The sequence below is a fragment of the Pipra filicauda genome, unplaced genomic scaffold (assembly GCF_003945595.2).
Source record: "Pipra filicauda isolate LSUMZ 115617 unplaced genomic scaffold, ASM394559v2 scaffold541_size332799_pilon, whole genome shotgun sequence".
Taxonomy (NCBI): Eukaryota; Metazoa; Chordata; class Aves; order Passeriformes; family Pipridae; genus Pipra; species Pipra filicauda.
In genome coordinates, this window is record NW_024104689.1 from 44685 (window position 1) to 71906 (window position 27222).

The 27222-nt window shown below is 45.3% G+C and overlaps 1 protein-coding gene and 1 long non-coding RNA gene across 5 annotated transcripts in view; one reads left to right on the plus strand and one right to left on the minus strand.

Annotated features, from left to right (window-relative positions):
• Positions 1-612: 612 nt before the first annotated feature.
• LOC113996640 overlaps positions 613-27222 on the minus strand; it is a 53522-nt gene continuing 26912 nt past the window's right edge. Inside the window, exons 6-10 of the long non-coding RNA XR_005565793.1 lie at positions 16565-16656; positions 11508-11639; positions 10830-10999; positions 1720-2043; positions 613-747 (exon numbers count right to left, since the gene is read on the minus strand). This is a non-coding gene — a long non-coding RNA (uncharacterized LOC113996640). The remainder of the gene's footprint in view (positions 748-1719; positions 2044-10829; positions 11000-11507; positions 11640-16564; positions 16657-27222) is intronic.
• USO1 (USO1 vesicle transport factor) lies at positions 1406-26756 on the plus strand. 4 transcript variants are annotated; one of them, XM_027737825.2, is made up of 25 exons: positions 1406-1517; positions 1728-1814; positions 1934-1998; positions 6123-6202; positions 7176-7187; positions 9513-9613; positions 10492-10594; positions 10753-10808; positions 11065-11185; positions 12541-12719; positions 13165-13305; positions 14066-14154; positions 14665-14819; positions 15063-15274; positions 17830-17940; positions 18577-18695; positions 18892-19073; positions 19955-20076; positions 20791-20929; positions 21629-21792; positions 22393-22482; positions 23240-23326; positions 24686-24784; positions 25233-25448; positions 25828-26756. In XM_027737825.2, the coding sequence occupies exons 1-25, from the start codon at positions 1452-1454 to the stop codon at positions 25903-25905; spliced, it is 2874 nt and encodes a 957-aa protein (XP_027593626.2). In that variant the 5' UTR covers positions 1406-1451; the 3' UTR covers positions 25906-26756. The 4 variants fall into 4 exon arrangements, with proteins under 4 accessions (XP_027593626.2, XP_027593627.2, XP_027593628.2 ...); XM_027737826.2 differs by having other exon boundaries at positions 15069-15274; XM_027737827.2 differs by lacking the exon at positions 7176-7187.

Genomic DNA, 27222 nt, shown 5'->3' on the forward strand with positions numbered 1-27222 from the left:
TAAAGCACGTGGTTACTTGGTGACCAGACCTGGCTGAAGGTTTCTTTGTTGCCCAGCAAGATAAAAACCCTCTGGGGCCATGTGCTGGATGGTGTCTGTATAGGTGAAAAACAGAGGCAATGGAAAAGCAAAACTGGCCAGCTGTGACATCTGGGTGGATCCTGAAGGGCTGCAGGTGCTCAGACCTTCATCTCCCGATGCTACAAGAAGTGCAGTTAGAAATTAAGGTGAGTGCTTGACAAATTTTGTAATGACTGCTGTGGTGTTTCATCTTTTTAAACCTAATACATTGATTTTTGGTGCTTGTCTCCAGATAGAGGAGAAAGCTATTAATTTTAGACTATAGAAAGAGTAAATGTTCTCTTTCAGTTGCATATTTCAGATGAAAGTATTGATTTTGTTCTTTAATTGGGGAAAACCAAATCCCTGAAGCTGCTGATTAAATTGTGATGTAAGAGGGGCTTTCTCCCTGAAATGAAATTAACCAATTTTAGGAACTGATCATCCTAATTGGAGCTTTCTGTGCTCATTTACTGTATTTGGAATTAAAATTGCTTTAATTAGATATGTAGAATAAACCAAACACTGCCAAACCCTACCAGTAACCATCAGGAGAGCAGCATCAGACTGGGATCTGGTCTGTGGATGCAGTGCCTGAAGGGTTTTGAGTGATGGTTCTTGGCTGCTGCTCTTCAGCAGGAATCCAGGAAGTGCTGTGGTAGCGTCCAATGTGGGGAAAGTCAGCGTCTGAAAGAAAATCAACTACTTGGTGCTCTTGCCTTGGACTGAGCCGTCAGTGTTATTTGGGTAAGCTTCTGTTTATCTCTGAGTGAGTTAGGGTTAAACCTAATAGTGTTTTTCTACTTGTACTTAAAATAGAAAAGTGATAGCTACTCTTAAGTCATATCAATTTCTGAATTCCAAGTCTTGGGGTTGCTGTGGATGCACAGACCCCTGAGAAGTCTCAGGGAACTGGGTTACAGGGGTGTGCTGGGTTTGTCTTTCAGACAGGTTAATGCCCCCAGCGTCTGCCCATCTGTTTGTCACCGGGAGCCAGTACACAACAAAGCGTTCTGCGAGCCGACCCTGCTCTTCGCACCCGTTTGGGATGTTTTTTTTTTTCCTTAATGAGAAATGCAGGCCAAGCAGCGGATCCCGAACAAGGCCGGGAAGTGCGCTGAGGGCCGGGATCTCTCCCGGAGCGCAGCTGCCGCTGGCTGGGGCCGGAGGTGCCGGTGGGGCCGGAGGTGCCGGTAGGGCCGGTTTCCCCGCTGTTCCCGGCGCTGAGGAGCGCGGCCGCCCCGCGGTGTTCCCGCGGTGTTCCCGCTGCCCCGCCCCGTCCCGCCCTTGCCGCGTCGGCGCCACGTGGCAGCGCAGGCGCGGCGGCGCTTCCGCGGGGGTTGGCGGCGGAGCGGGAGCGGCGGGGCCGGGCCGGGCCGGGCCGAGCCGCCATGAACTTCTTGCGGGGCGTCATGGGCGGCCCCAGCGCCGGCCCGCAGCCCTCGGGCGCCGACACGGTGAGCGGGCTCACGGGGGGCCGGGCAGCGCCGGGGGGCCGCGCCGGCCGTGCCGGTGCTGGCCCCGCGACAGGCCCGGGGTGTGCCCGGGGCCGCGGGGTGGGAAGGGGGCACCTCTCCCGTGCCGTGCCGGAGCCCGGACAGGGTGTCGGGAGCTTTCCCCGCGGTCCTGCCCGGCCGCCTTAGCCCGGGTGTTACGTACCTTTCCAGATCCAGAAGCTCTGTGACCGGGTGGCTTCGTCCACGTTGCTGGATGACCGGAGGGACGCCGTTCGTGCTCTCAAGTCGTTATCCAAGGTAAGTGCCAACTTCCGAGGAGCCGCATGGATTTGAAGTACCTTTGCCGTGTACTACTAAAGAAGCTTTGTTTGGTGTTCGGGCTTCGACCGCTGACAAATCTGGTTTTCTCCGAACAGAAATACCGGTTGGAGGTCGGCATACAGGCCATGGAACACCTCATCCACGTTCTCCAGACAGACCGGTGAGTGCTGCAGCCTCCTCTGGCTGGGAACGGGACCCCCTTCCGCTGAAAGAACAAGTATGGAATCAGTGCTCTGGACTGACAACACATAGAGGGAGCTGTGTTTCTACTAATTCCTGTCACAGTGGCTTTTTGTGATGATCAGGTTTATCAGAGTATATTCAGAGGGGATAAGGACAGAATTCCAGGGTCTTGGATGAGGGACAGAAACACCACCTCAAGAGTGAAGGTAGTACCAAGGTGCCTTCATGCTTCTCAGCGGTTACTTTTCACGGCTGTGGGAAGGCAAGTCCAAAATGACCATGTATTTAATTAATATTGGGTTTGAAATAACCCAAATCAGCCTGTTATTGGGCAAAAGGTGAAGTAGACACAATTAACAGGAACTGAATGAAGTCATCAGGTGTGTGCTTTTGCTGCTGTGTTGGAAAATGAATTGGTAGAATAATTCTGCCTTGGGTAGTAATGCAGGCACTGACCCTGAAGGATTCAGGTGAACAGGAGAGCAGGATGCCAGGGCTGCTGCTGTGACAGATGACATGAGTCTGAATGCTCTGTGGGGACCAGAATGTAGTATTTGTTGAGTCCAGTGTTTGAAATATGTTACCTATCTCTGCAGCTGATTGCATTGCTGTACTTGATAGTAGGCACAGGTTGTAACATGGAACCTGTTTGCAGTGCTGGGATTGGGACAGTCTTTCTGTCTGGGTTTGAACCATTAAGCTGATAAACTGATATAAAACAGCCTTAAGGTCTTAGGCGGAATACCTAGGTGTGCATACATGGGAAGGAGGAGTGTGTCTCTTGATGTCAAGACAAAGGACAGTTAGGAAAGCAGCAGTTGTGTGTCTGGAAGAAAGCCTCTTGCTCCTCTTATGGATGTAGGACATGAAACTCTTCAGTGCTCAACCCAAGGCTCCTGGTGGAGGCCTTGCTTGCCCAGCCAGTTATGCCAGCTGGGAAGAAGGTGTGGGGCTGCTGTCTAGGTGAGTCCATGTTATTCATCTGCCTGGATAGTTTGAATGTCTGACCTGGTGCAAACAGCGAAAGGGAAGGTTATAGGAGTAACTGTCCCTGGTACGATGGGGAAGCCCTCCAGAAAAACTAGGTTAAGGAGCCTTGCTTTCATCTGCTTCTCTGCTCCTGAGGGCAGATTTGAACTTGGAGAAGGGAGGTGGGGCTCTACTCTTCTCCTAGCTGAGATGCCAAGCTGAACCCCTCAGGGCAAGGACTTGAGGCTTTTCTGTGCTTTTTGGGCTCCAGTTGATCCTTGGGAATTTGTGTATCCTGGACCCCTGTGGATGTTTTCTGTGACTCAGGCTGCAGCTCGAAAAACCATTAAATACATGTTTGTTTGGGTTTTCAGCTGCAGAAATGCTGTCTGCCACAAGATATTGGTAAATTGATTTGCTGTTGCCAGCATGTCAGCCACCCGAGGCTGTGTGCCCTGGCTTACTTGAGAGAGCCTTGTAGGCCCCGTGGCTGACCAGTGCAGGTGCTAAAGGTGCTGGGGTTCTCTGTTTGCTGTCAGTGATGGTAGAAGTGAGAGGGGTTTAGGATCATTTCAACACAAATCCGAGCCAGCTCATCTGAATAACTGGTTAAGTGACTCCCAGGCTCAGCTGTCCCCTGTGCCCAGTGTGACAGGCATATTGAACTGAGGCAGGTTGGCTGCCAGAGGGCAGTGCTGTGGTTGCTGTTTCGGTGTGTGACCTTTGGTACCTCTCCAGTGTCCACCTGAGGCACCCTAAAGCTTTCTGCAGCAGGAGAAAATGCTCTTTTCCACCTGTTGTTCACTTGCTTGCAGTGCAGCTGCATGGGATGAGAAAAGAAAAGTCAATGGCTGACTCAAAGTGTCTTCTCACATGTCACTGTTTTCATGTGAGTCACTCGTGCTGGCTGTGCACACTGACTGTGTTGCTGTGAAGTTTAAGATTACGGAAGGTTTAATTTGGTAAGTGAAGGTGTTTCTTGTGTCCTGTTCTCACTTCTGCCCTCGGATTTTGGGCTGTTGTTTCAAATTAGTCACAGCCTTTATCCTGGAACAGCAATACACCATTTCCTAAATGGAAGACAGCATTCTACTCGTTAAAACAGTTTTCGATTGCCTGAAGCTCTGTCTCCTGCTTGAGTGTTTAAAACTTGTTCTCTAGCAAACTGGCTTCTTGGACTAGTGTTCCAGCTCTGTGCATCAGCCATCCTGGAGCCTGAATCAGCTTTACATTTTCCAGACTCTTACACACACCAGAGTTCTTATGCCATATGTTTATTTTGTAATATAAAGTAGGATGTGGTAGAGGACTTGTACTGACGAGCTGTCTAGATGTTGCTACATCCCACCAGGGATTATTTTGAAAAAAACTTGGCATTGACTGTAGAACAGGCCAGTACCACTGAACAGTTGGTGTGAGAGAAGGCATAGGGGTGAGAAACCAACTTGATCTTTAACTGTTTTGTCTCTATGTATATTAGAAGACTTTTGAAATTCAGTGTGACATTTGAGAGAGCTTGGAGCCTAATGTGTGGACCTAAGAGAGCTGTTTTTTCTAAGGCACAGACCATAGTTATCTATGTGTAGGACAGCCCATACATGGGTGCCTTCCTTTCCATGCGGTTCTGCTCTGCTGTGGTTTGTGAACTCGGAGCACTGTCCTGACCTCTGGGTTGAATGCCATGTCAAGTCACAAATGGTAGAGGCAGGATGGGGAAGGTGCCCTGTGCAATGCAGCAGTCCAGCACAGGGGCTGCATCTTTTATGGATGCCTGACAATAGAAGTGTTATTTCTTGACTGATTGTCACTCCAGAGGAGAAGCTGGGCAGCTTCAACCTGAAGAGAATAATCCATGAGATGTGCTGTGTGCTGAACAGCAGATGGTAGCAAGGCAGTGAACAGCAGAGGTGGGACACTGCTGTCCTCGTTTTGTGATGTGTTCTCTTTCAACTACAGAAACGTGTACATGAAATTTGCTTATTCTTTTGTAGCTGCTGTGATTTCCTTAACAATGGAAAGGAAAAGCAAGGCCACAGCTTGGTGGGTCTTTTAAGGTTTCCAGGGAACTTTTGTGTGTTATTAGATGTGGAATTGTTTCAAGTCTATGAAAAGGAAAGCACAGACTTTGTAGTAGTGTACTGAAGAACTAACATGACACAGGGAAAACATGAGCAGGCTGGAGATGTGATCATACCTGCTAGGTGAGACCATTTCCATGGATTAAAAGGTGAGGTGGTTTTTCAGGCCTCTGCTCTGAGCCAGCCTAGCAGCCTCTTAAAATGCAAATCTGTCTTTGGTGTGGAGCCTTACTTGGTGTGCCTTGGTATGCCTTACACAGTGCAGGCAAGCACTTAAAGTCAGCATGAGATCTTCTTTGACAATGTGCTTTTCAGATATTTGGCTAAGTTATGCCAGTACTGTGAGGTGTCTTTGCAGCCAGAGGTACCTTTGTCTGCGATCTTAGCTTTTATTTTCCTTTGGTTTTTGACCAGCTGTGCTTTGATTGTTTCCTGGTTTAAGAGCAACAAAGCAAGCAGCAGCAAAATGGCTACACTCTGCTCCTGGACTCTTGGCTGTGTCTTGCTTGTAGTGCAAGGTTTACAGATGCTTCAGTCTTGGTAATGCAGAAGAAACAGGTCTGTCCTGAGGCAGGTCTGGGTGTGAGCAGGTGAACTAATGCTTTAGGGTTAGCAAGGCTGCCCTGCAACTTCATGGGGATGCTTGGAATTCAAAACCCCTTAATAACTGGGTGTAGCTGGAGAGGCTGGCCTGTTTGGAAGAATCCACAGCTGGTCCTGCATTCTTCCAAGCTTTGGCTGGGGTTCTGGCTGACATCCTGGGATGGTGCTGAAGCTTGTCTGCAGCTTCCTTGGGTGACTTCCTGGGAAATGGTCTGAAGCCTTCCCAGAGCTTTTTCCTGGTACACTTGAGGAACAGGTTGGAGGGAATGACTCAGGAAATAAGACACACCTACAGGGAAGCTTCCTGTGGTCATCTTGTGTCACCAGACTTGCGGAGGCTCGCCTGGGGGAGCAACCTAAAGCTGCAAAGGGAACTGCCTGGGCAGAAAAGCAATCTTGTAAGAGTAGCTGGAAATAAGTCATTAAAGAAAAGTGGTTCTCTCATTTGCAGTTCAGATTCTGAAATAATTGGCTATGCCTTGGACACTCTCTACAATGTAATATCGAATGACCTAGAAGAGGAGGAGCAAGGTAAGCACTCAGTAGTAATAGTTGTATTAACTGTGGGGCTCCTTTCCTTGGGGCTTCTTCAAATCATCATCAAATGTGATTTACTAATGCTGAGACTTGCTTTGTTACTGTGTAGCTGTTAGGACAATGCTAAAAATCTTGTATGCAGCTTGCATTAAAATAACACTGATTTCTTGCTTATTAATTTTAAAAACTATGTTCTGTGAACAGCAGTCAGGTTGGAATGGGATAATTGTTCTTTTCTAGTCTTGTAAGTTAAAAATCAAGTCATGGTTTGTTATTGTGAAAGGATAATTTTGGCTGTTACTGTCAAATGGGACCCTACAATCTGATGATTCGACAGAGATGTTGAGATGTAAGATCTCAGGTAGCTGTGATAGTGATACCATGTAAGTATGAAGATGTTTTTCAGCCCTGCTGTGGCACTTTACAGAGTGATTGTGCCAGTCCTTCCCAAGATGTCCGAGCAGCCACTGTACAGCTGGACTGTAAAATCCATGCCACTTTATTGCTAGGCCATCAAAGCTGGTCTCAAAGGCCTATGAATGTTATTCTGAACGACTATCAGATTGTTGCTTGGCTTACTTGCCTTTCTTTACCTTGTTCATCAAGTTCCCTGATCTTAATGAAAGATGTTTTGAACAAGGTCAGAGTCTTACAGTGCTGGTGAATCCACGTTTGTGGTAGTGGCTTTGCTTATGGACTGGACTAGAGTGTTACTGGCAGTCTCTTAAAATGAGCAAAGAATTGTCAGACTGGAGTTGTGTGAGAGATCAGCACTCCTTTAAGAGTAAGGGGTGGTTTGGTTCAGCCCCTTGCATAAGAACTTCCCAAAGGAGTCAGGGCTCCTGTAGGAAGCTGGGATAGCTGTTTGGGAAACCTGAGCTTATGCTGTCATGGGTTGTGTGGTGTGGAAAGCTGTTCAACTTGTAAACCTGTCTCTTCTTTCTTTTTATTTTATCTGCACTGACAGATGACTCTGAAGGTAAAAGAACCTTTACTTGTATGAATATGGCACTTTAGCCTTAGTTGCTACTCACACCAGTAACACTTGCTGGCACTTAAAAGGGACACTGTAAAAACCCCAACTGGAGCTCAGGGGAAGCACTTTGCCTTCTGCTCTACACTTACTCCTTGGAGCTCAAGTGTTTCCAATTGGATTTCTCCTGTGATTTGGCATGTTGAATGCCAGCAGATCTCTACAGATTGTATGATAATTTCTCAATAAGGATGTCATGAAAGTGTGCAGCTCCAGAACTGGTAGGATTTTCATGGGCTGAGATCTGTGAACAGGGCTTGTTTGCAAGAAGCCCTGAAGTTGGACACAAATGCACGAGCTGCACGTGAGCATCCTTCACAGTGTCTTTTTTAAGCAATGCATGTTAAAATAGTGTTCACTTCTACTCCAAGTCACCACTAATTCTTTCCACGGTCTCCTTTTTTAAACTGATTTTATCAAAATGCACTTCATCTGTTTATTTTGGGATTAAATTCTAGTTTGCTGTGCTGCTTGTTAGTGAATTGCTAAGAGCTGATCTTACCAGATGGAAGTTCCTCTTTTATTTGAGGACCTTGTGAGTGTCTAGATTCAAAGAGCAGTTATGGGTAGAAGGCTGATAGCAAGATCTGTGGTGTATCTATGTCAGTGAAAGATGCAGTTTCCCTTTGCCTGTTTTTGTCCAGCTCCTTGTTTTCCTTAAATGTAGCAGAAGAAATACTTAGAGAAAAAAGCAAGAGCTGAGAGAGAAAAAAGGTGATTTGGCCCTTTCATAGAAGAATCCTGAACTAGAGTAAATAAAGTACAGCAAAGCTGAAAGAGGCTGTGCAAGCTGTGGGTACTGCTCAGGTTTTGCCTTACCACCTGGAACTTGTGCAAGGACAACAGTTGGGATCAAGACTTGACATACCTGCTATTTGCAACTGGGCTTGGGAAAAGGACAAGATGTTCAGTCACAGCTCATGGAAAAGTCAAAATGAGATATTTTGACTTAATTTTAAAAGTAAAATGTTTAGAGTTTAGGGCTTTGTCTCCTTGGCTTGCGGCAAACTACAGTGTGCAATCCATGTCTGGTTGATTCCCAACTGAGTTGCCTCTTACTCTGCAGTAGCAAGTGCAGAAGCTGAACTCCTGTGGAGTTTTTATTTTCCTTTATGTAAACCAGGAGTGTGCCAGACTTGCCAAGACCCTCAGCTTCAGAGAGCTCACTATGGGATTTATTGTGCTAGGTGCTCCATGCCTAGGCTGCTGTTATTTTTGCACACAGTCTGTCCTCTCTTCTATCACTTCTTCGTAATGTTTCATCGTTTTTGCAGCAAGAAACTTAGAGGAGAGTGTTGCTGCTTCTCTGTCCCTCTTGTAAGCTCTGTACTCCTAAGCCTGCTGAAGGGGGAAATGCAGCTGTATGACATGGGAAATGATCAGCTATTCTGTCTGGAAGGCCATACAAAAAAGACTTCTGCTGCACTGGAAATCCTTAGCAAGTAGATGTTACTGATACCTTGCAGTGAATCACCATGGCCAACAGTTTGAATTAGGTTTATTGAATTTAATTCATGTTCTTGACACCAGATTTGTTTTGCCATACCCTCCAGCAAGTGCAGAGCTTGGAAATGGTGTGTGGTCTTTGACCCTTTTTATACCTGCTCAGTTGTTAATGGTTTATGTCTCCTTGATAAGGCTGTAAATCCTGCGCTTCAAGTAGGAGAAAAAATCCAAAGACTCTTAGATTTAGTCAGAAATTCATTGGCTTTACTGTTTGTGTTCTGTTAATTTATATTATAAAAAAATCTGTTTCCCTTGGGATTAGAGTTGCTCTTCCTGAAGTTTTTCAGCTGACATTCCCTTAACTGTGCCAAGCAGTAGTGCCTACATGCCATTGCTTTGTGGGGCAGTTATGTAAATTGTCACTCAGCCTAGAAAAACAGCAGTGGTGCAGAGATGCTGTCTGCATGTTTTTGTCACTTTGTGGGATACTTCTGCCTCTGCTTTGTGTTCCTGCAGCAGTGGTGTGACGTGTACTTCGCTCTCACACATCAGTGAGTGGTCCTTGTGGGGAGCTGCTCTCCTGCATTGGTTGAGCTGCATGGGGGTGTCCTGCTCTGAGACTTCAAAGTTACTCTTACAATAATGTAGGGGTTTTGTTTTGTGAAAAGCTTGTTTTGGTGTTTGTCCTGAAAACAATTCCATTAACATTATACCAGTGACTCAAAGTCTTTTGGTCACCCCTGGCCTTATTTTAATAAGAATAAAAATCACAGCTGCTGAAGTTGTTCCAACTGTGTTGTAATACGTTGTTTTTTACTATTACAGAAGAAAACTTGGCAAAACAAGTTGATGATTTGGGAAGTCAGTTCACAGAGATTTTCATTAAACAGCAAGAAAATGTCACTCTGCTGTTGACTCTTGTAGAGGTGAGTAACAGTGTTGTACCTGGGCTGGAGAGAGCCATGGTTTTGTCCCAGTGAGGCCTGTGTGAGGTGTGCTGGCATCTAGTGACTGTGGGGTTGGAGGGGACTCAGGACTGACCTGGATGAACACCATTAGTGCAGCTTTTCAAGCAGGGTGACATGGAATAGAATCACAGCATTTCTGAGGTTGGAGAAACCTCTAAGATCGTGGAGTCAACTGTTAACCCAGCACCACCATGTTCACTGCTAAACTGTGTCCCAGAGTGCCACATCCACATGTTTCTGAACACTTCCAGGGGTGGTGACTCCACCACAGCCCTGGGCAGCTGTTCAATGCTTCACCACCTTTCCAGTGGTGAAATTTTCCCTAATACCTAATAATCTAAACCTCCCCTGGTGCACCTTGAGGCCATTTCCTTTCATCCTGTTACTTGGGAAAGGGTTTTAGATACTTGATTAGAAACAATAAAAATTATTGCTCCCCAAACAGCAGCAGCTGTGACTTGTGCAAGGATAATTTTTGAGATAATTAAATGATCGTGAGACAGTAGTGTCTGAGATGCAATTCAAGTGGAAAGGGTGACTGCTTTCCTGCAGCATGGTATGTTTAACTCATTTTCCAATGGTTTTATCTTTCAGAATTGCCTCTTCACTTGTTAAAAAATTTTGTTCCTAAACTAAAAGTATTATGCTCGAAGAGAGCAACACAAATACCTATTTTTTTTTTTTTTTTTCCCTTGGTAATCCAACTTCATTATGATCCTGTGCTTTTCCCACATGGAACCCATGTTAGGCTTTCAGCAGTATTAAGCATCTGTCAGTGTATCTGAGTTAAATACTGAGGGATGGATTCCTTAATGTACTCCTCTCCATCTCTGCAGGAATTTGATTTCCATGTCCGTTGGCCTGGAGTGAAGCTACTTACATCTCTTTTAAAGCAGCAGGGCCCCCAAGTGCAGCAGATCATTCTTGTCAGCCCCATGGGTGAGTGGTTGAATTCACTGCTGATAACCTTGGAGCTGGAAACTCAGCAGACACGGCAGAGGGCTTAGAGGAGTCTTGAGCAAGGGGTCTTGAAGACCCCCAGCACAAACAAGCTGCACCTTTTAATGCTACTTTTTAAAAAAGTGTGTTTCTTGCAGGTGTTTCCAGACTGATGGATTTACTGGCAGACTCTAGGGAGGTTATACGGAATGATGTAAGTACAGAAGGAACTTACCCCTCTCTTCTGTGTGGCCACTTGGCATCCTTGGTGTTGTCCATGAGAGAGCCACTGCCTGGTGTCCATGGTGGGGTTTGAGATGTGCTGACTTGCAGGGCATGAAGTCCAGGCTTGTGGTCCTGGCTGAGGATTATGCTGTTCATTCAGCATCCTTCTGAGAGCTGTGACTTGAGAAAAGCAATGGAGTTCTGGAAAAACTAAGCTGAATTTTTCCTCTCCCCCTCCTGTCAAGGGAGTCTTGTTGTTACAGCAGTTGACCAAAAGTAATGCAGCCATACAGAAAATTGTTGCCTTTGAAAACGCCTTTGAGAGACTTCTGGATATCATAACAGAGGAAGGAAACAGCGATGGAGGTAAAGTCTCAGACTTGGTCTTGTGCTTCTGCACCAGCTATTAGGGGATGTTTACATTAGGTTTACCCCTACCTACAGTGGGTAATCGGACCTGGGTCAGTGGGTAGAAGGAGCAAAACTTACACTGGTTGTAACAAACCAAGCTAAACCAGATGGACCAAGTAGCAGGGCTTCAGTGTCTTCTGAAAAGTGACAGTTAAAACATCAGCCAACCTCTCTGAGCACGTGTGAGTGAGTTACTGTGTTCTTGCCTGGCTTAGGCCTGGGAATGTATGTGCTTGGAATGGCAGTGTCAGATGTGTGTGCTGCATTTGTCACTTACAGAATTAAGCATCTGCATTCCTCCTGTGAGATCCTTGGATGCTTGGAGTGGCTGGAGGTAACAGCTTGCTGAGTTCCTTCAGCTGCTCTGAAAACTTCAGTTTTCTGGTCAGCTCCTTGCCAAGTGATTTACCTGTTGGGATAAAGGATAAAAAAATATGAGCAAAAATAGTGCAGCACTTTGGAGCTCTTGTTTTACTAGCAACACACAATGAGTTTACCATCAGTTGCAGTTTACTACACAGTCTATTTCAGTAACATGACAGGCTGCTGTTGATGACCTTTTTGTAGGCTGCAGGAGCAGCTAATGCTTCTCTTCCAGCTCAGTTACTCCAGGTATGTTGGCATGGAAATATTAAGCAAACCTTTGATTTAAAGCTGCTATTTTTAGGCAGTTAATAATTTTCGGAGACTTGGTATGTAAATTCCTAAGTGCTAAAACTTCTCTGCTTCCCCCCCTACATATCTGTTCCTCTGATAGGAGGAACCTCTATCTGAGGATAACACGAACTAGAAAGTAGCTTTGAAATGAGTTGAAGATGTAGCCAGTGATTGAAGAGAAGGAATGTGTAACCCAGGAAGAAACTGCTGCCTTGGAACCACAATGCAGTTCAGGAGGAACTTCATTTGAGTGCATATCATAGAGACAGTGTAGTCTGACACTCAAGTAGGTGAACTTCAGGACACAGAGTGATGGTGAGGTTTTGTTTTAGGTCTTTCCCATTCCTACCCACTTGACTAATGAGCTGTATATGCTTTGGAAATTTGCCCTGGACTTGTGGAAGAAAAACAACTATGATTTCCTTGGAAATATGCTGGATCAACATCAATGTGTTTAATTTGGAGTGTCCTTGGACTACTTCCTTAGTTTGTGAGGTTCCCAGTTCTTGATCCAAGTGTAATGTGTGTTAAGAATGGAGAGCTCAGAAGTGTGTGCTCTGTTCTACCCAACACGTCCTGCCTGCACAAGGGGAAACTAGTTTGCTTCCAGCTTTTCACTTGTACTTTCATTTTTATTTTTTTCCTCTCATCAGGAATAGTGGTGGAAGACTGTCTCCTCCTCTTACAAAACTTGCTGAAGAATAATAATTCCAATCAAAACTTCTTCAAAGAAGGTTCCTACATTCAGCGTATGAAGCCTTGGTTTGAGGTGGGAGATGACAACTGTGGGTGGTCTGCACAGAAAGTAACTAATCTTCACCTAATGCTGCAGGTAAAACCCTTCCCCTAACTCCTAAGCACCAATGCCAGCACTTTGTCAGCTCCCTTGTGGTGAAGTGTCATGTCACAACTGTGAGGCTCATGTGTTCCCTTTAGCTCAGAACTAGCTGCCAATGCCCATGAGCTGTGCTGCTTTCAGCACCAACACTGCCACAGGTGGACCTGTAATGGCTGGTATATCACACAGCTTCATGTAACTTGAGCTGCAGCAGTGAGTTAAGATGAAAACCTAATCAGGGATATTCTGTGTAAAGAATCCCCCTGTATGGAACTCAAAATGAAGCAACCATAGGTAGCAATGAGATGAACCTTCTGTTTTTCTCTAGTCTCCATTCTGAGGAGCAATTCCATTTCATGGTCAACCTCAAATGAGCTTGGTTTTGCGTTTCAGAATGTCTTGGGCTCTCCTCACATGGAAGTGTTTCCCTTTTTTCCAGCTTGTGCGGGTGCTGGTGTCTCCCACCAACCCTCCTGGTGCCACGAGCAGCTGTCAGAAGGCCATGTTCCACTGTGGGCTGTTACAGCAGCTCTGCACAATCCTCATGGCAACTGGGGTTCCTGCCGACATCCTGACAGAGGTAAGAGGGGCAAATGGATGTAGGGGTGGGGGCAACCAGAGGGGTGGTAACAGCAGTCTACAGGGAGAACCAGTTGCTACAGAGACAAACTGAATATTTACTAAGCAAGTATTTCAGATGCCAGACATAACAGCTTCCTCTGTGGGCAGCACAAATGGGAGAGTCACTTACATTGTGTCCTGCAAGCAGAAAGGATTTGGATTTGCTTACTTTTTCTGCTGGATTTCAGCATATCCCAGAGCAGCTGAATTGATCTCTGTTTTCCTGGTTTGGGGGTGGGTTTTTTTATTGTTTCTCTTTTGTGAGAGTCTTCAAGTGTTCTTTTTGGCAGGCTTCCAATGATGAGGAATTCTAGGTTCTAGAAAGCCCTGTCAGCAGTGGATTGAGTGTGGGCTGGTTACTCTGTTGCTGTTTTCTGTTTCATAAAAGGTTTTACCTTTTCACTTTTTTAAAAAGTGTCCAATTTAACTGGCTGGCACAGCAAAACTGATCTGGCAGAGAAAATTAAGTTGGAGGTGACTGGGTGTGGTAGAGCCCCCTGAGCTCTTTGTCCCTTAACCTTAGGTCAGTGTTTCACAGCTCCTAAATGCTTTGATTTCATGGGCAGTGGTTTTACTGAATTGACCTGTGCCGAGGCTTGGTGTGTGCCTTTACATACTGAGCTGTCAGGGTCAGACTGAACAACTTGAAGCGATCTAGGTGGTAGATTATGGCTCACACTTCAATTTCTCTTTAACTTTTCTCTCTGCCCTTTCCCTAGACCATTAATACTGTATCAGAGGTCATCCGAGGATGCCAGACCAATCAAGACTACTTTGCCTCTGTAAATGCACCTTCTAATCCACCAAGGTAGGGGAAGAAAAGCGTTGAACTCTGGTAGTAGTGTATTGGTATGGGCCATGACAGTCTAATCCAAAGGACTGTTTAAAATCAGTGCTGGAATTAGGCTCTGGAGCAACAACTTGAAGTTCATGTGGGGTGTATTGGGTACAGCATGAAGGTGTCAGGTGTGTTTGTACTGAGACAAGGCCTAGAATTCATGTTTGGTGGTACCTGAAAACTGAATGAGCAATAGCAGAGAAATTCCTAGGTTGGATCAGCTGCCCCTGTCAGCCAGAGGACAGTCTACAAGAGCATTTGGAGGCGAGGAAGATGGATAATCCGTCTGCTGTTCTGTGTTTTAAGTAACTGAAAAACTTGAGTAACACCAGGTGTTTCAATGCTGTTGTTTAAAATGGCTATAGATGCAGTGGTAGGCCAAGATATCTTCCCTTACGTGTAGAACACCCTTCAAATTGTAGCTGTGGTTGTCTGCATTCACAGCTTTGTTCTGATGGCTTTCCCTTCCTTTTCCTCCAGGCCTGCCATTGTAGTCCTGCTGATGTCCATGGTGAACGAGAGGCAGCCCTTTGTGCTACGCTGTGCTGTTCTCTACTGCTTCCAGTGCTTCCTCTACAAAAACCAAAAAGGCCAAGGAGAGATTGTGTCCACGCTCCTGCCATCCACCATTGACGGTAGGGCAGGCCCACATGGCTGCAGGGAGCCCTGAGCTGGCACTGTGCTAATGCACCAGCTGCTGTCCTGGGGGGAGTCAGTACCTGCTGTTCAGTGTCTGATCCAGGCAGGGCAGCTTGGCTTAGGATTGCTCTAAAACCTCGTTTGTTTGTTTGTTTTCCTCCTGCAGTTAAAGTCTGTGCTGTCCTAAATATACTCGACTGGTTTTGTGGCTTGTTTTAATCTCTTGGCCTCTCTGGTAGCTACAGGTAACTCTGTCTCGGCGGGTCAGCTGCTCTGCGGGGGCCTCTTCTCCACGGATTCCCTGTCCAACTGGTGTGCTGCCGTGGCCCTGGCCCATGCCCTGCAGGAGAATGCCACTCTCAAAGAGCAGCTGCTGAGGGTCCAGCTGGCAACCAGCATTGGCAACCCGCCCGTGTCCCTGCTGCAGCAGTGCACCAACATCCTCTCCCAGGTACGGCTCTGCCTGCACCCTTGGGATACAGCTCTGGGTGTCCTGGGGAATGCAGCTCCTGGGCAGGGGCATTGTGAGGGTACAGGTGGTATAACGAGGAGGGTTGTCTTTTGCAGATGGTTTTTAAGCACTGCTTAAAGCACTCTGTGCTTCACAGGGAGGAGAACGGCAACAAATCTCGCTTTTCCATCACATAGCTTCTTGATGCTGCCTGTTCTCAGATGCCCTGAACTATCCAGCCCCAAAACTTGGCTTAAGAGATAAGGCCAACTGGCAGGATCCCCAGTGATGATGTTGTTGTGCTCAAGAAGTGCCTGTTTGGTATTTAACCTGGGCCTGCTAACTAGAAACATCATGAAAAGAGCAGGCTCTCATGTATTGATTGTTGGCTTTGCTATGAAAGGCTAAAAGCTTTTTTTGAACTTGTTCAGCATCTTAATACCTGGCCTGGCAAATGCCCAGTGAGTTCCCCTTCTAGGCCAAACCTCCTTGTGACATTCCCCTCTGTTATAACCATCTGGGGGCAAAAAGCATGTGGAATAGTAAGGAGCTAGTTATTCTGGTGGTAATTAGACTTTTCCTGCAAGTGCAAATAATGGCTGGAATTTTGAATTCCTTCATGTGACTTCTTTCAGCCGCTGTAGCTGAAAAGAGCCAGTACTCATTTTTATCTTCCTCCTGGCATTGTTGCATATGGTAAATTTGAGTCAGTAAAACTGCTTTAGGCTCTTCAGTCCTAAATAATAGAAGAGACTCAAACTGGGGGGGATGTGTCTGAACTGTGTTCCACTTGAAGGTTCTCCAGTAATGTGTGTGTAACTTGCAGGGTGATAAGATCGACAGACGGGTATGTATTTTTTGGCACAGCTTGGGCATTTTCTTGCCAAAAGCAGGCCTTTCCCTCTTGTCTGGGGTTTGCTGGGGAGGTTTTCTTTAACTGCTTTTTTTTGTGTTTCCACTTACAGCTTTGTGTTGCAGTGGGTTTGGGTTTTCCCTGGCATAACAAACTCCTTGTGTCTCCGGGGGATTCTCCGGGGGTGCTCCACAGAACTGTGGCATACAGGGCAGCACGGGTGCTTCTTTTGCAGTGGGGTGGACTCATGGACCATCTGTTCATGTAACAGATGTGCTTTCTTGTAAGGAGAACTAAAACTGTTGGAAACGCTGTTTTCTGACTGGCCTGTAGCAAACAGCTGGGGCCATCTGAAGTGGGAACATGCTGCTGGTGTCCTGGCTGCTGAAGGAAAAACTGTTTAACCTGCCTTCCAGACATGGGTGTGTTCTACTTACCAGCAGATACTTTAACCTTGACTCTACTGGTCCTGAGTAGCGGGGTTCTCATCCTGAGCAAATGACCCCTGAAGAGTTGTTTGACTTCCAGGCTGTTAATTGAAGCACAAAAAAATTATTGCTGCTGTAGAATAGTTTCATTTACTCTGTTGATCACAGCTGTCCTGAGGGGTTGGGGTTGTGTTGTTCCCAAGCCTGAACTGTAGAACAGCAGCCATGGAGCTCTGTCATCTCTGAGTGGGTGTTACCACAGTGTGCCTAGAAAATAGCTGTTGTTTATAGAGGGTGTTTGGCACTGTGTGAAAATCCTTAGGCAGAGCACATCAATTTGACCTCAGAACAGGAAGCAGTGCATGAGAATAAATGTGGCTTGCAGCTGCTTCCAGCATAAATTGTGTGTGCTAAATGCTGCACATAGTAATTCCATGTAAACAAAAGTAATTCCATGTTTCTGAGTTAAGGGTGTGTGCCAGTGTTCTCAAGAAGCTTGAGGTGTGCCCACATGCTGTAGGGCAACACTGCCAGTTCCAGGGGTTATTCCCAGTAGGGACTGGTTGATAGTGCTGGGCCAATCAGAGCCAGTATTTGGAAATGGAAGTGAGGGAGCTCTTTTGCTTCCATCTGACTATTGACTGTTGGAAGAGATGGATGCCTGTTTTAGCACAGCTGGGCCCAAAACCCTGCAGCAGAGACAGAGGTAGTCAATTTGGAGACAAAACTGAATTTTCTCAAGTTGACAGAAATAAAGTACTGCAGTTAGCATTCCTGTCTGAACTGAAAACCACTCCATTATTATCTTTCTTTGACCTAGAAAATAATAGGAACACTTGGCAGTTTTTAGTCAGCAGGGCAAGTCTTGGTGATGCATCTCTTCCAGGGAATCCTTCCCTGACTACATGTACACCTTGTTCCTTCTTTACAGGCATTGTGTGTATGTTCCTTTGTGTCACCCTTGTTTTAATTACAAATGCAGAACTAATGTGTTATGACTTTATATTGGTGCTAACTTGCCTTGAATCATTTTTCACATATGTGTTGCTTGCTGGTGTGCTCTGAAGACAGTTCAATATGAATGGTTTTATCTCTGTTTGATCCAAGCACTAAAGCTGTTGCCAGAATAGCTAAAGAATGGGTGGTTTTTAAAGACATGACTTGCTTTTACAATTGTGAGGTGGAAGTAGGTGAGTTCTGATCCAGTACAGCTTTTTTTTTTTTGTAGTCATCCACTGTGTAAAGGTGATGATGGGGAGTTTTATTCTTTGCAGGGCAGCAAAGTGCAGACCAGGGTTGGACTACTGATGTTGCTTTGCACTTGGCTGAGCAACTGCTCCATTGCTGTCACCCACTTCCTTCACAACCCAGCCAACGTACCTTTTGTATCCTTGACCTGCTTGTGGATAGAACCCCTTGCCTAGACATTACCTGGATTCTTCATTTTCAAGTCAAAGGTTTGTCTAGATGAGTTTACAGGGATTCTGCATGACGTGAAAGAAAATGCAGTGGGCCAAGAGACAAAATGAGCCTTTTGTTGCCAGTGCTCTGCATACCCTGCCCTGTCTGTAGGATGCACATAGCACAGTGCAGTGGAAAAGCACCACAGCTGGCCAGCCAAGTGGGGTGTTACTGCAACAAGCCCAGTGATAATTTTAGTGTGAATTAAGCTCATACTCAAGTGGCAAGAAGAGTGTTCATACTTCTCTTTAAAAAGAAATTCTGTGCTTGCTTTTCAGGATAAAAATACTGAAGTCTGTAAGGCTAAACTGTCACCTTATCTACACTGCAAGTCTTTAGTGTTGAGTTAAACAGTTACTGAGAACTTCCAGGGAAACCACTGATTACCCAAGTCCTTCAAAACAGGCGTTAACTTGGCAAGGGTTTTACCAGCTCTTTTGTCTAATTCTTAATCAAGCTTGGTTTTACATGTGAAAATAAATGGGAGTGTATACAGGGAGAAACTCATTGCATGTGCTGTGATGCCGAAATCTGTCCAATATCCTTAACAAGAGCTCCAGCTCACAGGGCAGATAGCTGAGAACCTGGGAGAAGAGGAGCAGCTCGTCCAAGGCCTGTGTGCACTTTTGCTTGGCATTTCCATCTACTACAATGACAATTCCCTGGAGAATTATAGGAAGTAAGTATGATGTAGGAATAAAAGGACCGTAGGGAAAGGTTCTGTGAGTGGCAGGTGATGGTTTAAGAGGCTTTTAACTGGGACAGGGCAGTGGGGTTGAGACAGGTAAGAGTTGCAACTGCAAAACCTGCCATGAGGGAAGGAGGGGTTCACTTCTCAGTTGTTGCACTGGGATTGATTTCTCTCTTGCTTTTAGAGAGAAGCTGAAGCAGCTGATTGAGAAGAGGATTGGCAGGGAGAACTTCATTGAGAAGCTTGGCTTCATTAGCAAACATGAACTTTACTCCAGAGCTGCTCAGAAGCCCCAGCCTAGTTTCTCTAGCCCAGACCACATGATGTTTGACCATGAATTCACCAAGCTGGTAAAGGAATTGGAAGGTGAGATGTTGCACTCGTTTCTCCAGTTTATGATGAGCTGGTGGCTACAAAATGTGCTGAATGTAACTGTCTTAAAGGAGTGTGATGACATGACAGGAATAGCTGGAAGTCATCATATACCTGAGCTTGCACTTAGTGTTTAGTAAAAATACCTGAACTGGATTACTTGATGTTCTTAGAAGAAATGATTCTTAAATTCTTAATAGATTCTGGGAGTTAGCACACTGGCCAGGAGCTGTTTACCTGTGCTTAAACTCAAGTACTGAGCACATGTGATGATCATAAAGGCTTGATTTTTGTGGAAGTACACAATCCAAATGTTGGCTGTTTCCAACTGTTTAATTAAGAAAACTTAATGCTGAATTTCCTGGCTTTCTAGGACATGATGGACACTTGTTTTAGTCTTTTCTGTCCCTCACAGAATAGACAGGTTGTCATTGTTCTTAACATGTAACTGGTGTCCTGTTTATTAATATAATACTTACACCTCAGACTAGAGAAGGAAAAAGTCTTAAAGCAGCAACTGTAAATATGGGTTTGCCCAAGCAGTTTGATCTGCCTTTTGCCACTGTAGTTCAGAGTCTTGCACTTATTGTACAACCACTTGGGCTGCAGTTATAGTGCAGACATAGTGCAAGTAAAACACAACTTTTCTGATAGGACAGACTCAAAACACCCATTTACTTGTCTGAAACCAAGTAAAGCAGTAAGTGTGCAAACCCTGCAATAAAGAAATCACCACTTGCTATTAAACCTTTGCTTTTTTTTAATGTGCAGGTTGAGTTTATCAAGCCATGAACTCAGACTGTGAGGTTTTGGGACTCTTTTGAAGACCAAAAAAATTGAACTGGGCTCTAATTGACAAAGACTGTTTTTGACAGGTGTTATAAGTAAAGCTATTTACAAGTCCAGCGAGGAGGATAAAAAGGAGGAGGAGGTCAAGAAGACACTGGAACAGCATGACAACATTGTGACTCACTACAAAAAAGTCATTAGGGAGCAGGTAAGAGGACACTACCCTGTACATGTGCCTTTACAAGCTCTTTGTTTTGTCTTCCAGAGGCACTGCAGTGCAGTTTGATACCCTGTTCCAAAACAAGTGACAAGGAATCTTGCAATGCAGAAACACTTCTAAAACCACTTCTGCCTAGGTTTAACTGAAATGCCAGTGTTTAGAACACTGGATAAGTTAATTTTCTTGTTTTCTTGAGGGGCATCTGTTCTTGCGTTGGAGCGTTTCTTCTCAAATGAGGAACTGGAGAACTTGCATCCCCTCAGAGATGCAGTTCTTAATTCTGTGCTCTCACCTTTGGAAAGGCAAGAGATGAGATGGGGCTGAAGGAAGAAGTGGTTTGTTGGTCTAGTTTGAGTGTTATACCTACTATGGGTGGACTCTCAGAACCTTTTTTCCAGTGGTAGTTCAATTGTGTGGTTGCTGCAGCAAGTAGAGGAACAAAGGTAATGAACTTTAACTGAAAGCAGGTGTTGAGTTTAGGGATGAGGGTCTAGGGGACATGTGGAACTCAGGGGCACTTCTGAACCATCAGTGAAGCTTTAGTGAACATAGGATGTCTGCAGTTGCTGTGACTTCTTTAAAGATTCTTGAAGTGGACTAAAGTGCAGGTCCTGTTAAGGTTTTTTTGTCTTTATTCACCTTCCTGACAGGATTGTTTTCTGAAGTGTTATTAGTTCTAAGTGCTCTTTTTTCCTTTCACAGGACCAGGAGCTTGAAGAACTAAAGCAACGAATCAACACTTTAACATCTCAGAATGAACAGCTCCAGGCAACTGTCACACAGCAAGTGTCCCAGATCCAACAGCATAAGGACCAGTATAATCTCCTCAAAGTACAGCTAGGTAGGCTTCATGAAGAATAATGTAAAATATTAGGAGGAATGATATAAAATCATATATAAAGCTGCAGCAGAGCTCCAGCAGCCATGTCTGTTGGGGAACTGTGGCTAGCAGGGAGCTGCTGGGAGAGGCTGCCTCTGCTCTGCTTCAGGTTAATCCAAACCAGTCACTGCCTGTTAAGGCTCGGAACAGGAACAGGTGGGCCACAGAGTGTGCTGGAGTTTGGATCTGGAATGAAAGCAAGAGTTGGGGAAGATGTCAGTAGGGCAGATGTGCAAGGTGAAGCCTGTTGCTGTCACTAGAGAAATTGCTGAGTGTTTAAATCAGGGCAGTATGTTCCAGTTGATTCCAAGGTCAAGATGCCTGATAAGCTGGTTATGACTTGATTTGAAAAAACTCTAAATTATCTATGATTGGAAACAATTACCTTCCCTCTATAGAATATGTCATGGCCTTCCTTTGGATGGACTGAATGACTGAAGCAGCATAAATACCTGAAGGAATGGCAAATTAGAGCTCTTTATCATGTGCTTTTATTATTATTAAAGAATTCTTACATACTGTGCTTTGCTTGCTGAGTTAGAATGGCTTGTATTGCCCTGTGGGGCAGAAGGGGGACAGGCAGTACGGACTTCAAGTCGTGTGTTTGAAGCCAACTTTAGAATGATGTTTGTTTCATCTTTGTGAACTCCTGTTCCTTAGGAAAGGACACCCAGCATCATAACTCCCACAGTGACACGTTCCAGGTGAATGGCATTCAGACAGAAGAAGTGAGCAAGTTGAAAGAGGAGCTGGAGGAATGGAAAAACAAGCATGAACTGCTGCTAGGGCAGTTAAGGGAAAAGGATTCTGTGATAGAAAAACTAGTAAGTGCTGTCTCAGCAGAACTCAATCCAGCTGCCAGTTCCTGGTTTCAAGTGTAACTTGCCTGAAGCTGTGCATGTCCTCATGGTGGTGGCAGCCAAGCTATCCTGACTAATGGCATGCTGAAAAGAGGGAATGTGGTAGGAGATGGCTTGAGCAGAGCCTCTGCTGCTTAGCACTGTTGGCACAAGAAACTTGTGCAACTTTAGAACCAGTAGTCTTAGTGTGTTTTGGGTGGGGAAAAATGGTGGGCATCTCCTAGGAGCTTCGTGGGGGTAATGCCCCAGACCTGCTCCTGGGGGCCTGCCTGTCAGTGCAGGCTGACAGATGCTGCTGCCAGGGGTGCCTGTCTCCTGCAGCTGCACTGGGGAGGGGTGCCTTTGCACCCACCTTAGAGGAGCTGAGTCCCTCTGAATGCAGACCTCTGAATGCTGCTCTCATGTCATCAGAGAGCTTTGATGTGCCTTTCTGAGTCTATTTGCAGCTTCTCTGCTGGGAGTTTTGATCATGCAAGAACACTTTGCTTGCTCTTTTTTTTTTCTGACAACATGACTATATTTAGGGTTTTCATTCTAAGGCTGATTTTTGTGTTGCTCTTGCAGAATTCTTCCCAGTTGGAAATGGGAACCACAGAGCAGTCTTCACAGACCATCAAATCTGCTGGCTTGGAGCACAATAGTGAGCTGCAGAAGGTGAACTTGTGGCATTTCAGCAAACCTGGGCTCAACAGGGGTAGCTTGGGATGGGAAAGGAGCTTTGTCACCCTTCAGGGAGGAGCACTGATTCTTGAATGTGTTGCTGGTTTTAATCATCTGTCTTTGTAATGATGGTCCTGATCTTGGAGCATCAAGGTCATGCATCCAAAAAAAAAATCAGTTTTCACTAAGCAGGTTTCAGGCAGGACAAGACACTTGACTTGTCAGACTTGCAGAATGTGTTTATCCACTGCAAAGCATATGTTTAAATGCAGCTATTGAAATTTCCAGGTATTAGATGTACAGCACAGACTAAGTGTTTAAATGACTGCAGATCCAGGAATTTAAGGTAGCTGTTGTTCAAAAAAATACCTGGCAGAGTTTGTCTGATCACAACTAATTATGCCTGGATTAGTAAGTCATAGTGGGTTTGTGCTCTGAGAGGGATAATGGACAGAAGATGCTCAGGGGAGTTTAGGTGGTGTGAAACACCTTGATAAACATGACTGGGGCTCAGACAGGTGCCTTGGTTGGGCATTCCAGAGAAATGGGTTTGTGAGAGCAGGGGAGAAAATAGTCTAGTTTAGTCTCCTAGGGAAATGGTTGCTGTGCTCCCCTTGAGAGGGAGGCAGCTTTCCTCACATACATGCTAGTGAGGCAGTGAGTCTGGTAGCATTCAACTTGAGAAAAATATCATATGAATAACTACCTTGCATTATCAAATTAACTTTAAGTTTTTGTCTGTTTCCCAAAGGAATTAGAAATGCTCAGGAGTCAGATACAACTACAGGCTGCAGAAATCTCCAAGCTTCAGATGGAGAATCAAAAGCTACAAGTAATGGTACCAGTGCACAAGTTGCTTCTGTTTTTACTGGGGACTAAATCTTCAAGACCTGCCTTGCTGCTTACAGTGTCTGTAGCTTCTGTCCTAAACCTATCTTGTTTTAAGAATACACATCAAGTGATTCCAGCAGCGTTTTAAATCCAGTAATGAGTTAGTGAGACAAACCCCTCATGAGAACAGAGGGGACTGGTAGTCAAGTTAGTGCCCTGGGAGGGCAGTGTTCCTTGGTCTTCTTAAAAAAGCAAATACCAACTACTGGGGGTTTAAGCTATACTCTAATAAAAGGAAATAGTTTTGTGAGAGACAACTGTGATATCATGTACATGGAAGGGATTATTCTTACAAGCACTGGAGAATGCTGACTAGAAAGTTGAGGTACAGCTGAATGGCAAATGGGAGGTGCATCTGTCTGTGCAGGCCTCCAAATGCTACAAAGCTTTCCTTGACTGGGTACTGGAGTGATAACCCAGTAAGGCCTGACAGAATAGCTAAATAAATGTGACTGTCCTCAGCACTAGCAAACAGCTTTAGGAAGTGAACACTAAGCTATGGAACTTGAACAACACATTGTAGGGAAGTGTTACAGACATTTCCACAGCCCACTACCCAGATGAAGCTGCAGGAACATGGGCCTTGCAAACAGCTGCCAGACAAATGTTTAATGTACAGCTGGTCAGAGAGGAAGGCTTTGAACACTGCTGCAGTCACAAGTGTCAGCTGCTCTCATGGGAGATGCCACTGCATGTGTGTTGGCCATGTGTGCTCACGAGGCAGAGGTGTGTCTGTGTCCCATGGTGCCACCAGCTGTCAGGCCACCTCACTGCCATCCTACATCCTCCTGCCTCCCTTGCTTGGAGCATTGGCTCAAGTGTGGTACAACTGTCTGGAATTTGTGCTGTGTGGCCGTTGTAGCTGACAGACAGTTGCCACATTATGGACATTATAACTGGGCAGGGCTGGCTGAGGTTTCACTAGTGCTATTTTTAGTAGTCACACACAGAGATTTGGGTATTGAATCTAATAAAAGCATCTTTGGCCCTTCAGAAGTGTCTAAGTGGGTTGGCTGTTACAGAGTCTGCTTGGAAGAAACCTGAACAGTCTGTTTCAACTCTAGCTTCCCTGTAACAAAGATTTGCACCTTGCCATCTCTTTGTGTGAACATGTGCATGTGCATAGGAGTTCACTGAGACCCCACAATCACAGATCTGTTTCCTGATGCCTTGCAGCATGGGATGTATAGAATGACCATCCCTTGGCTACGCTGTAAAAAGGAAAGATGCTTTAAGAAAATGACTGTAATATCTTAGCTTACTGTGTTGGTATGTGAGGCACTGATAGTGAATTCCTTGTCCACAGAATGCAACTGCAGATCCTGTGTTAGGAGACAGTGGTGCAACAGCAGCAACCAGCTCTGAATTGGAGGCACGACTGGAGCAAGAAATAAAAGAACTGAAGGTTGGTAGTGGGTGAACACCAAACCAAGCCACTACATAATCAGCCTTCAATTAGGAGGGCTTCTACAATAGCAAAGGTTTTAGGTGGAAGTGGTTTGTTTCCTTAGCATCCTCAGTGTCTCAGGCCATGTAGGGGAAGCTGGATGTCTCCTCTGTTTTTTCCCTTGGGAAATGTAGGCCTTGTCTGCCTTGAAGGAGTTTGTAAGGACAGTCTAGGAATGAGCTGTACTCTGGCATGGCCAGTGCAGTTGGGCTGGGCAGAAGGGAACCCCAGTCAGTACTTGTCCTGGTACTGGTTTGGGTAAGGGTGTGTAGGTGTGTGTGGGAGCAGGGCCACCAGGCACAAGGTGGGTTGAAGCTGTTAAAGGTAGTGTATGGAACGTGGTTTTAGGAAACAGCTGTTCCTGGGTTTGTACTGTAACCTGATGTGGGACTTTTCCTGTTGCCAGAGTGAAGTGAAAGCCCTCTCTGAGGAGAAGGAGTCGCTGAAGCAGCACCTGGACTCCTCCAGCAGTACGGTTGCCATATTGCAAGATGAGAAGAGCAAACTGCAGCGAGAAGTCGCGGAATCCAAGAAGGAACAGGATGATCTCCTGGTGCTTTTGGCTGATCAGGATCAGAAGATATCTGCACTCAAGATCAAATTGAAGGATCTTGGCGTACCGGTACGTGAAGGAATGCAGCCAGTGAGTTCTTGGGTCTGAGGCAGATATGACCAGTCTGGGTATGGCAAAAAGTCTGGTGAGGCCTCTTTCTATGCACAGAGGGGTGTTAAACATACCAGAGTTACTTTCTCAACTTAATTTGGCAGCCATCAGTAAAAGATGACCCCTGCCTCTTGTCCCCAGCACTCAGCCACCTTTAGCAGAGAAGTAAAAACTGCGACATTATGACAGTTGCATGTATGAAGCATTAATTGACCTGGCTGATACTCTGAGGGTAGCTGTAAGCTTATCTGCATTCCCTAAGCATTTCTCTTGTCTTCCACTGGCTGGATAAAGTCAGAGGTGTTACTGCTCACAACAGATCTTCTATTAATTTCAGGTTGAAGATGAAGATGATATTGAATCTGGAGATCAAGGGGACGAAGATGAGGATGGGGATGAAGATGAGCAGGACTAGAATGCTTTTGTGTGTTACTATGAAAATGAGATTGCATTGTTGTTGGGGAAAAATCTATTACTGGTGTACAAAGCAAAATATCTGCTTATGGGAAGCAGATGGGAAATGGCAACCGTGGGCCTAGTTACAAGTTACTGGAGTGTTTGAAAACCCTTCGTACTAGGTAAAGCAAACAAATCACCGTTTCAGTTCTACATGAATATCCCAAGTTGTACTTGTTTAGAAGTTGCTTTAGACACTGTTTAAAGCAGGGACATGACAATGCTGATGCCTCAGTTCATTGTCATTGATAGTCCTGTGCATTTGTCTATAATTAAATACAGAAGTATTTGGTTTAACACCTGTCACGTGGAGTTGTTGCCCCTGCCTTGAGCGTGGAGCTTCAGGGTAGTTTGTGGCTTCCTCTAAAGAGCAGTGGGAGGCAGAAGGGCTGGGGTGGCCTCTGCCAGCCTGGGGGGCTGGTCCTTGGGGTGCACCTGCACACAGGTGTGTGCCTTGACACCCAACCTGGCTGCAGTCAGACCCTCCTGGGGAACCACAGTGTTCTGCTAGTACCACGGAAGAGTTTCCATTAAAAGCTGTGCAAGAAAGGTAGCCTTGTGGAGAAGAATATTTCTGGAAACCCAAGACCAGTACACTCTTGGAAAAAAACTAACATGCTACTGCGTCAGCATAAGAAGTTAAAATCTTGTTGACTACTTCATTGAGGAAATGAAAACTGCTCTGATTTATATAACTTATTTGGTCTTGATGAGTGAATAAAAGATAAAATTTTAAAAGAAGACTGAAAATGTTAAATGCATCAAATTCTTCTTTTGGTAATAAAAATAGGTATGTCTACTTAGTGCTCATTTATTCTCTTGTCCTGTTTTAATAAAATATATTTTAATACACATAAGAGAGTCTAGAACTCATCCACTTTGGCACATGCAAGTACTGAAATACCACCTCCTGAGGCTCTCTACCTGAGTACAGAGAGTGCATCCGGTTCACTTTTTGATTTTTGGAACTCTATGGATTTCAGTTAAGTGCTTAAATTCTTTGGACCTTTTTTAAAAGTAAAATCATTGCTTAATCAGGTGACAGTATGAAGAACAGCAGGAACGACAGACATAAATGGTACTCATGAGCTTTGCAGGGATGTTGTTTTTACTCTAACTCTCAGCATAAGTGGGGCACAGTAAGAGTGGTGGGCAGCTGCCAGGCTTGGAAAGTCAATTTTACCAACACTTTTCTTAAGAGCCCTGGCACAGGTGACAGCTTCAGTACCCAGGTGTCCAGCAAGCACTGCCACCAGTGCTACCCCCAGGGAGCTGG

Bases quoted from the DNA above. Each gene is read 5' to 3' on its own strand.
- USO1 (XM_027737825.2), top strand. From the start codon at position 1,452: ATGAACTTCTTGCGGGGCGTCATGGGCGGCCCCAGCGCCGGCCCGCAG. The intron at 14,155-14,664 runs GTAGGGGAAGAA...CTTTTCCTCCAG, and splicing joins GCACCTTCTAATCCACCAAG to GCCTGCCATTGTAGTCCTGC. The intron at 24,785-25,232 runs GTTGGTAGTGGG...TCCTGTTGCCAG, and splicing joins AAGAAATAAAAGAACTGAAG to AGTGAAGTGAAAGCCCTCTC.